This window comes from Artemia sp. Qi Xiang Cuo, unplaced genomic scaffold (assembly GCF_049724085.1).
Source record: "Artemia sp. Qi Xiang Cuo unplaced genomic scaffold, ASM4972408v1 HiC_scaffold_3045, whole genome shotgun sequence".
Classification (NCBI taxonomy): domain Eukaryota; kingdom Metazoa; phylum Arthropoda; class Branchiopoda; order Anostraca; family Artemiidae; genus Artemia; species Artemia sp. Qi Xiang Cuo.
In genome coordinates this window covers 101,831-119,461 of record NW_028300440.1, presented here as the reverse complement: position 1 = coordinate 119,461, position 17,631 = coordinate 101,831, and the positions used below count along the sequence as shown (strand labels likewise).

Here is a 17,631-nt window from a genome sequence, read left to right as displayed (position 1 = left end):
GTTTCTTGGAGAATTGTTTCCATGGCCTTTGGCTATTAATATCCTTTGGAGTTCGACCAGTAGAACTGTTCCCGAGGCAAAGACATTAATGACTTGGATCTATTCCTGGAGAAATGTTGACAGTACCTATCAGACATTATTAAACTTTGCCCGGAAACAATTTGATTAATGACTGTCAGCACAGGTGTTCCAAATTCCCACTCGATTACGCAATCAAGTTCTTGGAAATTCACTTTCCCCTCGAGTCCTAGATCAATAACAATGTTCCCGTTAGAATTCAATGCGCATGTGCAACATTCGTTCCGGAGTTATTACACATAGAAACATCAAATAAATCGACCTTGGAAAAAGAGGTCATTGACCGATTACGCAATCATTCTCCCTAGGGATTCCATGCCCATATATGGACCCCCGTCAGTATTCTATGCCCATATAAGGAGTCCCGTCACGATCAATAGGGGCCATTCTACTTTTATAACATATATATAAAAGCATATCCCTTCAAAGCGGATCCAGGTGTCCAGTAAGGACAAACCTTGGTTCAACGCCCAGTGTAAGAAGACAATCCGAGCAAAGCAAAAGGCACACAAGTGATGGCTACTTTCGAAGAGTAAAGAGGACAGAATTGCATTCAAAAATGCGCGTAAAGATACAGTTCGGGCAATTCAGTAGTCCCGGATTCAGTATAAGGAGAAATTCACCACCAAACTACAACTTGCTTTGGCAAAGAGTTGGTGGAAAATTGTCAAGGAGGCTTTACCGTCGTCCAAGGGGACCGCAATTCCTTCTCTCCAGAGTAACGGGACAGTGGGACAAGATCCACAGGCAAAGGCTGAAGCTCTTGCTAACGCTTTTGCCGAATTCTCGAATCTAGACGATGACGTTAGAGAAGTGCCAATATCCTCCGACCGAACCGACACTGTCCTGGAACGCGTCAAATTTTCTGCTCCCAAGATCCTTCGCATTCCGGAACACCTGGATGTGACAAAAGCCACGGGTCCTGACACTATACCAAATGCTGTCCACAAGTCCTGCAGTGCCGAAATAGCTGGACCCTTGTCATTGCTTTTCCGGCTGTGCTTTCGCTCCGGACCCTTCCCACGAACATGGAAGTCCGCCCATGTTATACCTAATCTAAAGCCAGAAGGCGATCCAACGAGCGTGGGCTCCTACAGGCCTATTAGCCTTCTCTCCTGTGTTGGCAAAGTCTACGAGAGCGTCTCCAATAAAACACTTCATCAGTACCTGGAATCAAATGACCTTCTAGGCGATCGCCAAGATGGATTCCGCCGGAAACGCTCAACATTAGACTGCCTAGTGGCCCAGTATCAGGAGTGGATAGAACTACTGGCAATGGGATACGACATCAGGCTACTATCCTTCGACATTGCGAAAGCTTTTGACAGAGTATGGCACCGTGGCCTGCTAAAGAAACTCTATGTGTATGGTATTCGTGGATGTCTGTTAAAAGTGATTGAGAGCTTTCTTTCCGATCGTTCACTGCGGGTTGTTCTTGACGGGTTTATTTCCCGCGAATATCCAGTGAAAGCAGGGGTACCCCAGGGCAGTGTCTTGGGACATACGCTTTTCCTTATCTACATAAATGACATGGGAGACAACCTCACAAACCCTCTGCATCACTTTGCCGACGATACCACGACACACTCAACCGTCCCTAAACACGAAGACCCAACACAAGCCTCCCTTTCCCTACAGATGGATCTTTTGAAAATTGAAAAGTGGTCTGATGCATGGATGATCAACTTCAATGCATCGAAAACAAAGGAGCTTCTAATTACCCGATCAAAGGTGCCACGTGAACACCCCAGTTTCATCTTAAAAAATGAAGCTATAAAGAGAGTCGACGAGCTTCGTCTACTGGGGATTCATTTCTCCACTGATCTCTCTTGGAACAACCACTTGATCGGGTGAGAACCTCCTGCGCAAGAAAGCTGGGAGTTACTCTTTGCTGCAAAAACCTTCTTCCATCAAGCTCGATCATCCCATTCTCCAAGTCTTGCATCAGACCTAGAGATGAAAATGTATACCCGCTATATGCTGGTGCTCCGAAAACGCTGTTGGCACCACTTCAGAAGATCCAGAATAGGGCAAACAGGGCGGGCTGCGCCTCTATAAAAAAATTGCTCCAGCCTCTAAATAAAAGGTTTGATATAGCTTTGATGGCAGTTTTCTACAAGTACATGAATTCGCCTCCCTCAGACGAGCTCTCTCGAATTGTGCCCCCCTTTGCCCAGCCGACAAGGCAGACACGAAGGCACACAGCTCGGTCCAATTATCTGAAGGAGGATACGACGAAAACCGAGTACTTGAGGAACAGCTTCATCCGGCGTTGCACTTCTATATGGAAAGATCTTCCTGGGGATGTTATCCCTGCAATTCCCTCTGTTGACACCTTCAAAAGAAGGTTCAATAGACATTTAAAATCTCAAGGCCATTGAAAGAGGTAAATGAATAGCGGCATATCAGATACTTTGAAGTACCTGGCGCCGTGAATATTGGAAAAAAAAACAAAAAAAAAACATAAGTTACTTCGTAAGTTACGTCAGAACAAAATTTCGAGAAAGCCATTTAGCCAAAAAAGTAAAATTAATATACAAATTTCGTTTTAATTATTCATGTGCGGTGAGCCAAAATCAAAGCTGCATTAATTCAAAAACGTTCAGAAATTAAATAAAAAAAAAAACAAGTTTTTTAACTGAAAGTAAGGAGCGACATTAAAACTTACAACGAACAAAAATTATTCCGTATATTTAAGGGGCTGTACCCTCCTCAATACCTCGCTCTTTACGCTAAAGTTTGAATCAGTCACACAACTTTGTTTTTTAAAATAATAAAAAACTTTAGCGTAAAGAGCGAGGTATTGAGGAGGGTACAGCCCCTTTCATATACGGAATAATTTTTGTTCGTTTTAAGTTTTAATGTCGCTCCTTACTTTCAGTTAAAAAAAACTTTTTTTATTTCATCTGTCTACAGAGTGGCCAAGATTGTACAAGAGATCCAATGTAAATGCACGAGGACAAATAATTACAGATAAGTAAACTATTTAAATAGTATAATATTTATTTAAAAATATTAAATACAGGGTAATATAAATAACATCATGAACATTGAATAGTTGGTGTTGATAGAGACACCATGAACTTTCATATACAAATTGGCACGTCTTGACATTTTTCTGAAAACTTTCACAATTCATTTTGTGTGATTTGTGCAGTCGTGATTCGACCGTTTGTTGTTGCAAATGAATTCTTAAACGCCGATTATTGGCCGAGTAACGATCCTTAGAAATACGCAAAGGCCCCTTCTCATGATGCATACATAAATAGGCGTTTTTTAGACGCTCTAATGTGTGTATGAAAATTGATGGTTAACACTCTCAAAAGCAATGCTCATGTTTTGATTGATAATAATATTTATTTATCAATGCTAAATAAAATTATAACATACTAAACAGATTCAATTGGATGTCATGCATAAAAAAAGATGTCACAAAGGATGTCACGCATAAAAAAAATGTCATATATAGGATGTCACAACCGTAATGTATGGTCTTTCGTGAGGAGCCGAGGCGAAAATGTTTCGTTCCCTTCCCGTAAAACTCAAAATTCCACATTGCCTTTACCCCTCCGGTAAAAAATGGTTGCCCCATACCTCAGAGTTTAAACAATTATAAGTCCCATTGCCCCCCCCCCTGCAGGGGCGTTTTTAGGGGAGGTAAATAGGGGAACTTGCCCCGGGCACAGAAACTTTAGGGGTGCAAAATTGCAAATAAATAATCTAATGGTTATAATCATTTTGTAATTTAAATGTGCTTATTTTTATTAAATAGAGGGCGCAGTTAACAAATGAAAATAATTAATAAAGCATTAATTAATTAATAAAATAAAAATAAATAGTAATAAGTAAAATAATTAAATTCAAATAACTAATAACGGATAATTTAAATGATAAATTAAAAAATAATTAAACAATAAATTATTAATTAATTAATTGAAACTAATTTCGTTAATAAGCGAAAATTTTGTTAACATGTGGTCCAAAAATTTTGTGGCAGACAAGAGGAGGGGTGCTAATCAAGATTTTGCCCCGGGCTGAAGAGAGGCCAGGACCACCACTGCCCTCCTGAAGGTTTTAACTCGATCCCTCAGCCCTGAGACAGAACGGTATATTTTCTTGTGATGACTGGAAACCAGCTGCATTCTGATTGTAAAAGCACCCCTAAGAAGTCTTCTCGAAGTCAAAACAGTGTTGATCTTCTCTAAGAAACAAATTTATCTAATCTAATACTCGAGTTGGTACTTACATGTTTTAGCGACCACACTTTGTTCTTGATCTATAATGCAACCGGTTTTCTGTGTCCGCTCAGAGATAATCAGCGTAGCCTGAGCAAGATAAACGGTATCTATGCAGGTATATTTTAATTAAGTATTTAATATATAGAGGTGGTTAGGTAGTTAAGATAATACGCTCTGGGCGGTTTGCTTTCCTTAATTTTCTTCCGTAATTTTGTTACTTAAGTATTATGTTTTCATCATATTTGGTATATTTCATTGTGATTAACCTAACTTCACTTCTTTGTTGTGGTCTCTATAACACCTAAGTAAGTGACTCAGTTCTTAAGTGACTTAAGAGGTGTAATTTTGATGTTGTGTTATTGCACTATCATTGGAAGTGCACATACTGTTCAAGTTCGGAAGTAATTGAACATTCGAAAGTGTCAAAAAATGGCTCTGCTAAAAAATTTAACAGTTTTATGTTAAAATAAAAACAAAAAAAGGTCAATGAGTTGAGGAAAAAGCTAAATTAAGGTATATTACAGGATATTGGGTAGGCCTATATTGATGGGCAATTTGTGATGAATATCACTATTTATGATGAAATAGGCTCATAAATCGCGTAAACAAGGAGGTAATAGGAGACTTATTGATAAGCCTGAGAATTTGGCCGCGCGATGGATCCTATTCAGTTCTCGGTACTTGTCAGTTATAAAAAACACTCGAGAAGTGAAGTTTGGTGAATTCTAATAAAATAAAACAAAATTATGATGAAAATATAATAGTTTAAAAACAAATTTGGGCTATATATTTGCACATTAGGGGGTGGGGGAGGGGGTAAAGCATAGCATATATTAAATACATAACCTAAACAATCCTATTTTAACCTAGCCTAACCTTTTTAACCTAATGAAAGAAAAAATATGATGAAAATAGAATACTTTACTAGCAAAATTGTGAAAATTACAACTTGGAAATATGCTCCCAGAACGCAGAAATGTCCTCGAGAATCGCGTTAAAACGTAGGCTACTCGGCCTTCTGTCTTTAATATACTCTACTAAGTATGAATGTAAATGATGGCGGCATGCACCTTGGTGCCGTTTGTTCCTCCACTTTACGGAACCCCAAAAGTAGAGAGAATACTTTTTGGGCAGAGGCGCCGGTTTCTGGGTCGAGAAAATAATTTTTGTGGTTCACTTTCAAATGAGTGAACCTGCTTGTTCCAGCTCAGTTGTGTTGTAGCCTTTCCAAAAATCTGAAATGATTCTTGAACATCCATAGTGAGACTCTATATTCTATCGCTAGTCAAAGCAAAGTAACCGGTGTCCTCAAGAATCGCGTTAATAATGAACTTTTCTTTGTCTTTGAGATGGTCAGCCGATGCCGAAGCTCCTAATTTAATAATTCACAAATGACCTTCACATTTTTGCTAATAAAGTATTCTATTTTCATCATATTTTATTGTCACCAAACTTCACTTCTCGACTGTTTTTTATATAATAGACAAGTACCCAGTTCTCTGATCTTGATCAGTTAGCATTTTGTTTTCCTTTTTGTTATTAGGCTGGAAACACAGAGGTGTCCTAGGGCTTGGCTTTTAAGGAGGGGCATCGCTTTTGGAACCGGGTATTCCCCAGAGTTTAATAAACCTGACTAGTGAAACGTGCATTCTGGAAGGTGGCAAAATTGTTCCCCACGCCTAAGTTTGAAAGGTTATGAAAATATCAAACTTTGGAACGGTTCCGATGTGAAGGATGCCCAAATTGGGTATATGTGTATGAAGATAGATTTGTCTGGCATTGACATTGCAAGGGAACTAATGCATTTTCATATAGAATTTTGTCGTAAAAACCCGAAAATTACATGTAGCTTTTTTTTTTTTTTTTTTTTTTTTTTTTTTTTTTTTTTTTGTTACGCTGTCACTTTTAGAAATGAACCCGGATATAGCAACACTAAAACTAAATCTAGAAGGAACCCACACCCCTCCTGAAACTAATAGAACTTATTCTTTCAGAATGCATCCAGGGTTTGGACCTGCCCGATATCCAGGCTATTATGGTGGTCTCCAAATGAGACCACTATTTCAACCAGGGCCACCATCCCTTCTAGGAGGGCCACCATCCCTCCTAGGAGGACCATCTTTTCTGCTACGTTCACCAGGCCCATCCCAGTATTTTCAGCCCTTGATGTCATTTGATGTTCGTCTGACCAGACAATCTCGTCCTCCACTTATGCCAGGGGGGTATCGTGGTCCAATTTCTGATGAATTTACGACTGAAGTGATGCCAAGTTCGTCCTTGATAAATAATCCAACAGGGCGTTTAGCTAGACGCCTCACAGAATTGAGGCCGGAAGAATTTATTTCACTCGTAAGTACTAAAAATCTGTGTTTTACGTATGCTTTAATTTGTTTCGTTGTCATTTTACTATGGTATTTTTATGGGTTTTCTCTGTCCTTGAAAGTGTTGCTAGTAGCCAGCACGTGCGCAGTATTTCGTTTTGTTTCAGGGTAGGGGGCACGCAACTTAAAAAAACAAAAACACTCAAAAAAATAGGCAATGTTTATAGACAAAATAAGACATTGTGAGAAAATAACAGGAAAAGAAAAAGAATATATTAAGTTTATTGTGGGGGACGAGGGAGGAGGCTCGAAGCCCTCCCCCACAGTGCACTTATATGCATAGTGAGCTTTGCGTTGCCGTTGAAATTATAGCAGAAGAATGGACTAATCGGAACTGGCAAAAGTAAACAAAATAACAAGTTATATGGAATTAGAATTTTTAAAGTTTTCGTCGTTACTCATCGTAGAAGTATAAAAGCACAACTATATAGATGTCCTGCACTAAGAAGCAATACAAAGATAAACATAATTTATTTGTAAATGACATAATAAGCACAAAACGTTTGTACTGTAAGAACCCATTGCCTGAAGCACTAATCCAAGTATCATAAAAAAGAACTTCAGAGGTTTTTTTTTGGAGGGGGGAGGGATCACTAACCCGGGGGTTGGGGGGAAGAAATTTTTGAGGCTTAAAATTTCAGTAGCAGGGCATCACGCGAGAAGGGAAATTTGGTTAACGCTAATGAAATAAAACAAATAATGATAAAAATATAATAGTTTAGAAACAAATTTGGGCGTTCACACGGTTTTTGCCATTTAAACTTCCTTAGAAATATTGTACGTAGCATATTTTTTATTTCTCACTCTCTTAGCGAAATCTTAAGCCTGGACAGTGCCGTTATCTGTCTGGGGTGATTGCACTTTTTCTCTTTGCTGATTAATGACTTCATTTTTGAAACTAGGTATAACTTAATTATAGGAAATCGGAATTATCTTTAGAAAGAAGGAACTTTATTTTAGTATTTTACATACATCGCATTTTACTTATGGTACATATCACCCTTCCCACCAATTAATGATGCCCTGTCATTAGCAATTGCTCGCCTTTGGAGTTTTAAAATGTTTGCCATTTATTGACTATTTCTTTTACATAATTATTTTATATATATGTTATGGCTTAATCAGGAGTGCTAAAAATTTTCTCTATTACTTTTTTATTTTATTCTACATCCCTATCTAAAATTTATCTACCAGACTAAGATTATTCATGGTTCTAGGCTAGCTACTATACTAAAGATTTTTTTTTTTACATCTAACACTGATTACTTTTATATTTCCAACAAGGTTGGGGCTATTCTACCTTTACATAAGTTTTTTTTTTGAATTCACATTTTTTTTGCTGTCTATATGGCATACTACATTCTATCTACACTACATTGAACGGATAACATGATAACACTACACCTAATTCTACTTGAACATCTAGCGGTACATACATAAATGATTTATAACAAACAATATTGGGTTTACCATATTCACTGGTTATTCACAACATTAAAACACTTTCACTATTGGGATTTTTGAATTATCAAAGTTATTAGGAAGTAACACATGTAGATTCACATCTATTCATCACCTTCGAGTCCTTAGTGTACTACACCCTTCTGTTGTAAATTATTGTCCTTCGCTCTTTTTGTCTTGGCAAAAATTTTGAAGCATTTACGTTATGGTTTCTTCATGGAACAGTTCGAGCCTGACTGTCTTCACACGACAAGTTTTCTCTAATAGTCAACTGGGAAATGATGCTTCCCACTACAGGTGTTGGTGTTTTTCTTCTCAGCATATCTTTTTAGGATTTTTTGAGGCACATAGAGAATGTATTCTCGCGTAAAACCGTTCATTTGTGCCTTTTATAAAATTGTTAGCTTATGGCTTGCGTCGATTAGACTTTGCGGTGATTCCTAGGTTAATCACGGGGTAATTGAAGTTTGGATTTAGAATGGGTTGTCATCAAACTATAGTGATTCTTTTAACATATTGTCTTTAACCTGAACTTCAAACATCTTCAAATTTTGTTTAACTTCAAATATCGTTAAATATCGTTTATCTTGTATTGATCGATGGGGCTCTCAGAATTAAAGTTCAAATTATCTCTAACTTCATCTTAAAATATCTTCAATTTTCTTTAAGTATAATTTAACTTCAAATATTGTTAAATATCGTTTATCTTGTATTGATCGATGGGATTCTCAGAATTAAACTCCAAATTGTCTTTAACTTCAGCTTCAAATATATTCAAATGTCTTTAAATATCATTTAACTTCAAATATAGGTAAATATCGTTTATGTTGTACTGATCAATGGGGTTGTAAGAATTAAACTTCAAATATAGTGTAACCTGATGCTGGATATGATTCATTGTCGAAGAAACAACGATCAAGGGTAACTTTTGTTTTCTTAGATGAAGCTGGGATGAAAATTTCCTAGAGCTTAAGGGGAGTACTCTTCGTTTGTTGAGATATGATGAAAATAGATGATACTGGGTCGTAGCTGTACTTGGCAGCTCATTGTAATGCTCAATAAACGATGTGTCCATTTACTTGCTGTAATGAAAATAACGAGGTAGAATCACACGTTCTTAAAAGTAAACACTCATAGTACATATAAGTCACGTATTGATTGGGTACATTAATTTCTACGGTATGAGACAGAATTAAAACATCTAAAACAGAATCTAAAACAGAGATGTCTTCAATTTTGTTTTTGAGAATAGGAACATCGATAAAGGGCTTATATAATTCTTCAATACTTATTAAATAAACATAAAGTGCTTATATAATCCTTCAATACTTATTAAATAAACATAATTTACACTACATTATTAAGTTTGAGGTCTATTTTTACAACATATTTCATGCCTGCCTTGTTCACACACGCCTGTGATGTTGAAGAAACACATGTTGTAGTGTTATTACCACACGGTTTTCCGCAAACATTACCACAATAGCAGAGTAAGACGTAACAAGGCCGAGTGGTGACGTCTCTGCCCACATGTTTTTTAATTTCTTCTCTATTTCCTGGCTTAGGCGTTCCCATGGGGTTCTGGTTTTAACCTCAGCATTTCAGCTATTTCCCCGTGTTTTTCTCTTGGTTTTCGTCTTCTTATTCTTAGGATTTTTCCGTAATTAAAAGTCGATAGGGTTCTTATGGTCAGGGAGGTTGCGAATACGAAACATACGGCCAATAATATGTTCCACCAGAAATTGGTCGAGAACAATCCGTATCTATTATCTACATACGCTAATCTTTGGTCTTCATTTGTAAATAGGGGAATCTGCCTATCTAATGCTTCTCTTATTTTTGTAAGCCTTATCGTCCCTTTATTCTTCTCTATTTTTGACCATATCGAGGTTTTTATTTCCTCGTTTTCTAGATTGGGAATAGTGTACGACAGGTTGATTGCCTTGAAGTTAGTTATTTTGGGACTTATTATCTTTGTGCTTGTGGTAATTAATGGCGTTCGGACGGTTGACTCTTTAGTTAAGAGTCGACAGCCTTGTTTTATGGTTATCGTACCCACATTTTGTAATAGTAATTCTGTTTTGTAACTTGGGTCTATTCTTTCTGTATTATTATAACAAGACAAAGTTCCGACAGTTTCTCTTGGAACTGAGAATAACCAAAGGTCATTTCTAAGGTATATGAATATTTCTCGCTTAGTAATTCCTATCACTGCTTCGCATTAATTCAGTGATTCTTCCTGTTGTGTGTCTTTCAAAAATATATCTAACATACAGAATCCAGACTTGACATTATAAATAGGTAACGTAAGTTGGCATACTAAATTTTTGACTCGTACGCACTCTATTAGGTCTTGTGGATTGGCTTGGGCATATTTTCGTCTATCTTGATCAATAAGCAAGTACTCTGCTTCGGGCGTGATAGTCATAAATGAATTCGTTTTCTTTATGTTTGCCGGGAAGGTCAAAATTTTGTACAGGTCGTAAACGGATTGTTGATTTATCAATGGAATTGTTACTACTACACATAGCTGTTCATTTATTTCCGTGACGTGGATTTTTAATTTAGTATAGTAATGGAATAAATTTGATACTCTTGGCTCTACGGGCAAATGTAAACCAAACGTTAGGTGCGTTTTTATTTTGTCTAGCATGTTTTTTGGGCTAGAGGGATCTACTAGGTCGTAGGACAAAGCTCCTCCCGTGAGGGCAAACAGTGCAAATTCAAACTTGCTGACGTCCGTCGCAAAATTTAGTAATGACATAGTAATTGTTTCGAGCGAAATAGTAGTTAAGCTCGCGTCTATTACCTCGTGGGCTACTTCGTTTCTTAAGTACTTCCTTACGTCTATAGTTTTTGAGATTCTCTTAGATATCATATCAATTTTCTCTCTCTGGTAATTTTCTACACTGGCTTGTATATCTTGAACGTGTAATGTTACGTTCATGGCATTATTCAACTTTCTTACACTTTCCCTTAGGCTGTTTAGGTCTTCCTCTGTCGTTAAACCGAAAAGTCGGGAGGCGAGTTCTCCGATGATGGGAATTAGGCCTGTAGATCTACGGTTTTTATTTCTTCGAAAAAATACTTCGAAAATCTTCGTGGTACTTTGTTTTAATTTTTGTATATCCGTGTTGAATAATTCAAATAGGGCTTGTAATCTTTGTCTATATAGTATTAAGTTGGCTTGCTGAATTGAGATTTTTTGTGTACTTTTCTCATTTAGATTGGGTAATGGTTGTTCGTCGTTCGTTGCGTAGTTTCCATCGTAAGGTTTACCTTTCCCTGTAGTCAGTAGTTTAGGGTTTTGTAACGATTTTGTTTTAACAACGTCTTTCGCTAAGTATTCCACATTATCCGCCAGTCTTTTCCCTCTGTCTTCCTCAGTGGTTGTTCCAAGTGCCCTGTCAATTCCTGTCCTTTTCTCATCAGGGTCATCTATTACGAATTTTGATTTTTGTTTGGGTACAACTGAAGTTGGAAACTCTTTATTATCTTTATTATGCACTATTTTACTGGCTTGTAGTCCTTTGTTCGATCTAAGGTATTGAAATATCGATTCCTTGAGTTCATTGGTGTTTTTTTCTAGTCTTGTTACTTGTTGGAACAAGGTCTCGAAAGGTTTGGGGTCCAATTTCATGAAGATTTTCCATGCGTCATGGCTAACTAGCAATGAATTCTCATGTTTGAATATTACTCCATGTTTTACAATATCTTGGGCCACTGCGTGAACAACGAGGATTAGGATGATATTCTTAGGCCTCATCTTATTGTTTGTTTCTAGAATTAATTTATCATTAATTTTACTTGTTTTTTTGCAAAATTCGTTTGTTTACTTTTTTGTTATTATTATATATTTTTTTTTTTCAAATGCACTTTAATTTTCAACTTAGGTTATTTTTTATTATGTAATCATTTTGTGGCATGGCCAAAGAAAACTGATTTGTAGGCGTAAAACAGAATAATTATTTTATGATTAGATAGGTTAGGAAAGTAAAGTTAGGACTTCCGAGCTTAATTCTGGTCGTGATATACCTCTGTGACTGGTTGAGATATAACTTTAAAGCGTTGCTAATAATCGCTATACAATTTAATTTTTACATTATATTTCTCGAGTAAGGAACACATGAATAAGCAAGCGTGCAGCACATAATTACACTGGTATCCTATTTCATGTGTAGGCCTAAAATAATTATAATCTGCATTATGACAAAATAGTTTATGTATATGAGGTTAATTTCTTCCACAGTTACCTACTAATAGGTAGTTTTGAGCTTAGAATCTTCTCTTAATTTTCTTGTTACTATTTTTATAGGCGTCTCTTTTTCTTTGGTAAGTTTTCATGCGTTTCAGGAATAATTTACTACCAAGGGATTTGTATTCTTCAGATTCAGGGTCAAATAACAATTATTTGTAATATTGAATTTCCGCTAAAGGATGATGTATGCCTTCATATTTGACACACTGGGGATTTTTTTCGAGGTTATAGCAAATTTTGGGGGTTCTGCATTTATCAAGGAGTAATAAGTCTCTTTGAGTGGGTCCCTTGCAATAGAAATACTTGATATTGAGGTTCTTTTGTAGGCGTCTTATCAATAATTGTAGACAGCCAAGTTGCTTTGCGCTTCTTCTCCTATATTTTGTCTTGACCTCCCCTCTAGCCGGATGATACTTGGGGGAATTTGCAAGTGCTAAACCATACTTATAAGTGCGGGGTGCATACCCTTTAAGGTTGTAGGTTACATCCCATTCTTTCTCATATATTTGATGTCCTTGTTCGTCCACAACTAACATAGCTGCCGAATATATAATATTTTCCTTTGCATTCATTATGCTAATGAACTCAGTATCAATTATCGCCCTTCGAGTAGGTTCTAATTCCATTGTCATAATCTGATAATGCTCACAGTTAGGACCTGGGTCGATTTTTTTATATAAAATCCTAGGGATGAGACCGTCCCCAACAAACCAAACGCTGCTTGTGGGCGAGCTCCTCCCAGACTTCCCACGAAACGTGGTCCGTCCAATTAGGTTTGATTACACAATTTAATACTGAGTAGAGGATAATTTCCATAGTTCATTTGTAGAATATAAGTTGAATTCCATAGAGGAGTATAAATTCAAAGTATGAATATCACCGACTCACGTATAGAATCGATGACATTGACTTTGAAAACACGACCTCCCCTCTCCATGATATAAGTTTCGTTATTGATCTCAATAACTGGGTACATTATAGGTTATCCAACTGATTAATTCGCATTTATAGGGGCACAGTTGATTTTTATAAGGTAGTACCTAGTAGGAAGAATGTGCCACAGAGGACCTAAGAACACTATTTGTCACCATCGGTCGAATACGAGCTTCTCACCTTGGGCCTTTTTCACTGATCGCCGATGTTTTGACATCACTCGTATTATTAGTATTTTTTTTTAATATTTGCTTTGTTAGCTCTGCATTCACGCTTTCGAATTCACTACGGTGCTAAATTCATTATCTTGTAAATTTGTCTTTTCGTCAAATTGTGGTTTGAAAAACTTTCAGGTTTTTTAACAGTTCTGCATGATTTTGCAGAGATTATCTCCTCTGGGTCGTGCTGTTTTTTCTTTTTCGGTTTGTCTAAAGAAGTAATTTCAAAATTCTTTTATTTTTTTTTCAAAAATTCTCGCCCTTTTAATCTTGTTTGTTTCCCGTGTGCGGCTGCTGAGGTCGGTCTTGACTTTCCTATTTCTTTAGCTACTCTGTGGTCTGATTCGCCGTCAGACTCTTCGGAAGTGGTTTCCGACGAATCCGGATTAGAACTTTTAGAGGTGACACTTTCTGAGGTGTCACCTGCCCTTCCTTCGTAAATTTCTACTCCTCTGGAAGTAGAAGGTTTATTCCCTAAGTCCTCGTCTTGAGTCCTCAACTCGGGGGATCTGAAAGATTCTTGAGAGCTTTGGGAGGAATCAATAGTTTTTGCGGGGTTCCTGCATTGTTTGAAGGCCATGTCTTCAGGGGGATGGGGCATTCTTTGCACAAAGGTTTCCCTCCATGAAGTCCACTTTTTAGGCTTGACCTTGGACACAGTTATATCATGATGTTGACCTTGCTGGTCATCCTTGGGAGTTTTATTCTCCTGGCAATGTACTTTGACTCTTTTTTTATGGGGAAATTAATTAAATCCATAGCTTCTCGCAGGTTTGTTTTAATTAAATCTTTGAGAGGAGTTTTCTTTACAGCAATGCCGGGGTTTCTACAGCTCTTTTTAATTCCTCCTGTAAAGACAGGGGCCTTTCTATCGGTGTTGCAGGGTAAACCATATCGTCTGGAAATCTTTTGTGGGGACATGGGGTCTAAAATCTATAGGGGAAAAATTGGGTTTTTGGAGATATTGTATAATCTAAATCTCCTGCACTCGCCGATGAATAACTTTTTGGACTTTTTGGCGTTTATATTCTTACTGGTGTTAGGGTTTTTTTTTGGAATAACTAGATTTTTCATAGCTAAAAATTCTTCAAAGTTTTGTTCATCACTGTCATTCTCGAAATAGTCTTGCTTGAAATTAGAGGGTTTTAGGTCTGCCAATCTTGACCTAGGGGGCTCATTTTTCCGAATCTGACGAATCAGAAGAAGAGGGATGTGATACCCAGCTCTGTGGAAATTTGGCTCTTTTTATTCGGCTAACATACGCCTTGTAAGTTCTTTTAATATCGGAGTTTTCCATTTTAAAAGTAAATTCGTTATCGTACTTTTTGACTATTCTTTACGGTCCAGAATATTTGTTGGAAATTTTTTTTCCTTCCGTTTTTGCTTCGTTCTTTAGGTAAACGAAGTCTCCCACTTTGAAACTTATACTCCCCTTGACTTTGGGTTGGTATCTTAGCTCTCGGTTTATCTTACATTTTTCCAACTCTTGCCTAACTATTTTATAAGTTTTCCTCATGCTATTTATGAATTCTTGTTTGTAATCTTCTGAGTCATTATATTGTTGCCGAGATTCAATAATCTCATACGGGATTCTAAAATCAAGACTAAAAAGTAAATAAAATGGATTTTCTTTGATTGTTTCGGAATAAGCAGTGTTAATCATGTTAGTTCAATAATGTAATAATTTATCCCAGTCGCTCCCATTGTCGTTCACATAAATACTTAAAACGTTCGAAAATATTTTATGCCTGTTTTATATTTTGCCATTAGCTTGTGGATTCTACGGCGCAGTCACCATTTTCTCTATATTAAGAAAACTCATTAAATCTTTCGTTACTTTTGCAACAAAATTGCTCCCGTTGTCACTCAAAATTTTATTAGGAATGCCAAATTGTAAAAATAATTTTGCTAACGCCTTACTTGTGGCATAAGCACCTTGATTTTTTAAAGTTTTTGCAAAAGTAAATCCGGAAAAATGATCTATAACCAAAAGAATCCAAGTATGGCCTCTACTAGAGACAGGCAAGCCTTCACGTGCTCAGTATAAATCAAATGAGATGATGTCGGAGGGGTGTTTTGCTACTTGAATCCGCTCCATTGGAGAATCAGGGTAGGCTTGGGGGATTTTTCTTAAGTTTCTCGCTTCGCGTGTACCTATAAATTCTTTAAGTTTTGTCATTGTAGACGGGACATAAAAGTATTGTTTTAACTTATGGAACGTTTTCATAACTCCTAAATGTCCACCTGTATCCGAATGAAAATATTCAAATGCAGGCCCTATCAAGTTTTGTGTAATACAGGTATTATTGAGGTTTGGTTTCTGTTTGTCTCAGAAGTCACGATTCTACACAGTATCTCTTCATCAAGATCGTAGTAAAAATTATCTATTTCTTTTCTAAGAGTTTTGAATTTATCCGGTAACGCATCATCATTCACAAAATAATCAATTAGTGCTACACACATTTCGTCCTTTTTTGCTTTCTTTTTATATTTTTCCAAAGATAAAAGACAAAAGTTAATCTTATTTTCTTTTACTGTGTCTTTGACTTTGTTTTTCTTACATTTGTGTTTGCTTTTAGCATTGATAACATTAACTTCATTTTCTTCGGTTTCCGACGGAATATTTTCTGGGTATCTACTCAAAAAGTCACAAGCTGCGTTTTGTTTACCTTTTAAATGTTCAAATTCGTAATCTAGGTCTTGGATTTTCATAATCCATCTAGCTAGAATGCCCGTGGGGTTTTTGAATGTGCGCAGGTTCTGCAAGCTTTTATGGTCTGATCGTAGTATAAATTTTCTACCAATTAAATAATGTCTAAATTTTTCCAAGTGGTGGATAATAGATAATAATTCTAAATTTGTGGCGGAATAACTACTTTCGCCTTTTGATAAGGTTTTACTCGAATAGCATAAAAACTTTTTCTATTTGTTTTTGTTTAGGCGTTCCCTCTAGAGGATTAGGGTTTTCTACCGGGATAATTTGCGAAAGGATAGCGCCTATGCCCTTTGAGCTAGCATCTGCCGTAACCACACATTTTCCGTTTTCGAAATCAGGGAGCGATAAAATTGGTTCAGAAGTGAGCGCCTTTTTGAGACGGTCTAGGGAAGTTTGAGCTTCCTGGGACCAGGTAACACTATGGGAATTCCCTTTAGTTAATTCCGTGAGGGGTTTTGCAATTTGGGCATGCGTACGAATTTCCTGAAGTAGTCAGTAAGGCCTAAAATTCCTCTTAATTCTTTCATAGTTCTGGGGTGCTTGAGGTTTTCAACACATTTTATTTTATCAGGGTCTGGGGATATCTCTCCTAAAAATTTAATTTTGGGTTGAAATAAATTTACTTTCTCGGGCCGGCATTTTAAATTGCCTTGCCTGAACTTCTCGAACACCTTAGCTAATGTTGCTAAGTGTTGTTCAGTGTTTTCCCCCACGCATATAATATCATCAACAAAATGAATTATATTCTTTAATCCTCTTAACAGGTTTCAGATGCTGAAAATGCAGTTTTATGGACATCCTTTTCGGCTATTTTCACTTGGTGGTAGCCTTGGGTAAGGTCCAAAGAAGTAAAAATTTTGTTTTTGCTTGAAATTGAGTCAATAATTTCATCTATTCTTGGTAGAGGAAATTTATCGCTAACTACTTGTTTGTTGAGGATTTACATTCAAAGGAAAGATTAAGACGACAGTGTAGGCTATGTGCTATCTCACGTTGATTCTCCTGATCTAAACTATCCTGCTGATTTTCCCTTTGGGAACAGCCTAGGGAAAGGTCTTGGCGAAAACCTCAGACGTGTGAAAATGTCAGATACGACTTTCAGGCGTAACAGCGAACTTTTGAAAGCGGCTCAGCAAACGGTTTTTGGCAATTATCTCAGACGTGTGAAAATGTCAGATGCGACTTTTAGGAGTAGCAAGCGAAATTTGAATACGACTCAGCAAACCTTTTTTAAATGTTTAAAACACATTTTGATCCTCCTGATCTACATCATCGTGCTGACCCGCCCTTTGGGAACGCTTAGTAAAGGCTTTTGGGCAATTACCTCAGATGGATTACATTGCAGATA

The 17,631-nt window shown here is 37.0% G+C and overlaps 1 protein-coding gene across 1 annotated transcript in view; it reads left to right on the top strand.

Annotated features, from left to right (window-relative positions):
* Positions 1–6,227: 6,227 nt before the first annotated feature.
* Positions 6,228–17,631, top strand: part of LOC148938657 (uncharacterized) — a 109,842-nt gene continuing 98,438 nt past the window's right edge. Inside the window, exon 1 of the mRNA XM_089107632.1 lies at positions 6,228–6,665. Within this exon, the coding sequence (XP_088963758.1) occupies positions 6,228–6,665 (438 nt within the window). The remainder of the gene's footprint in view (positions 6,666–17,631) is intronic.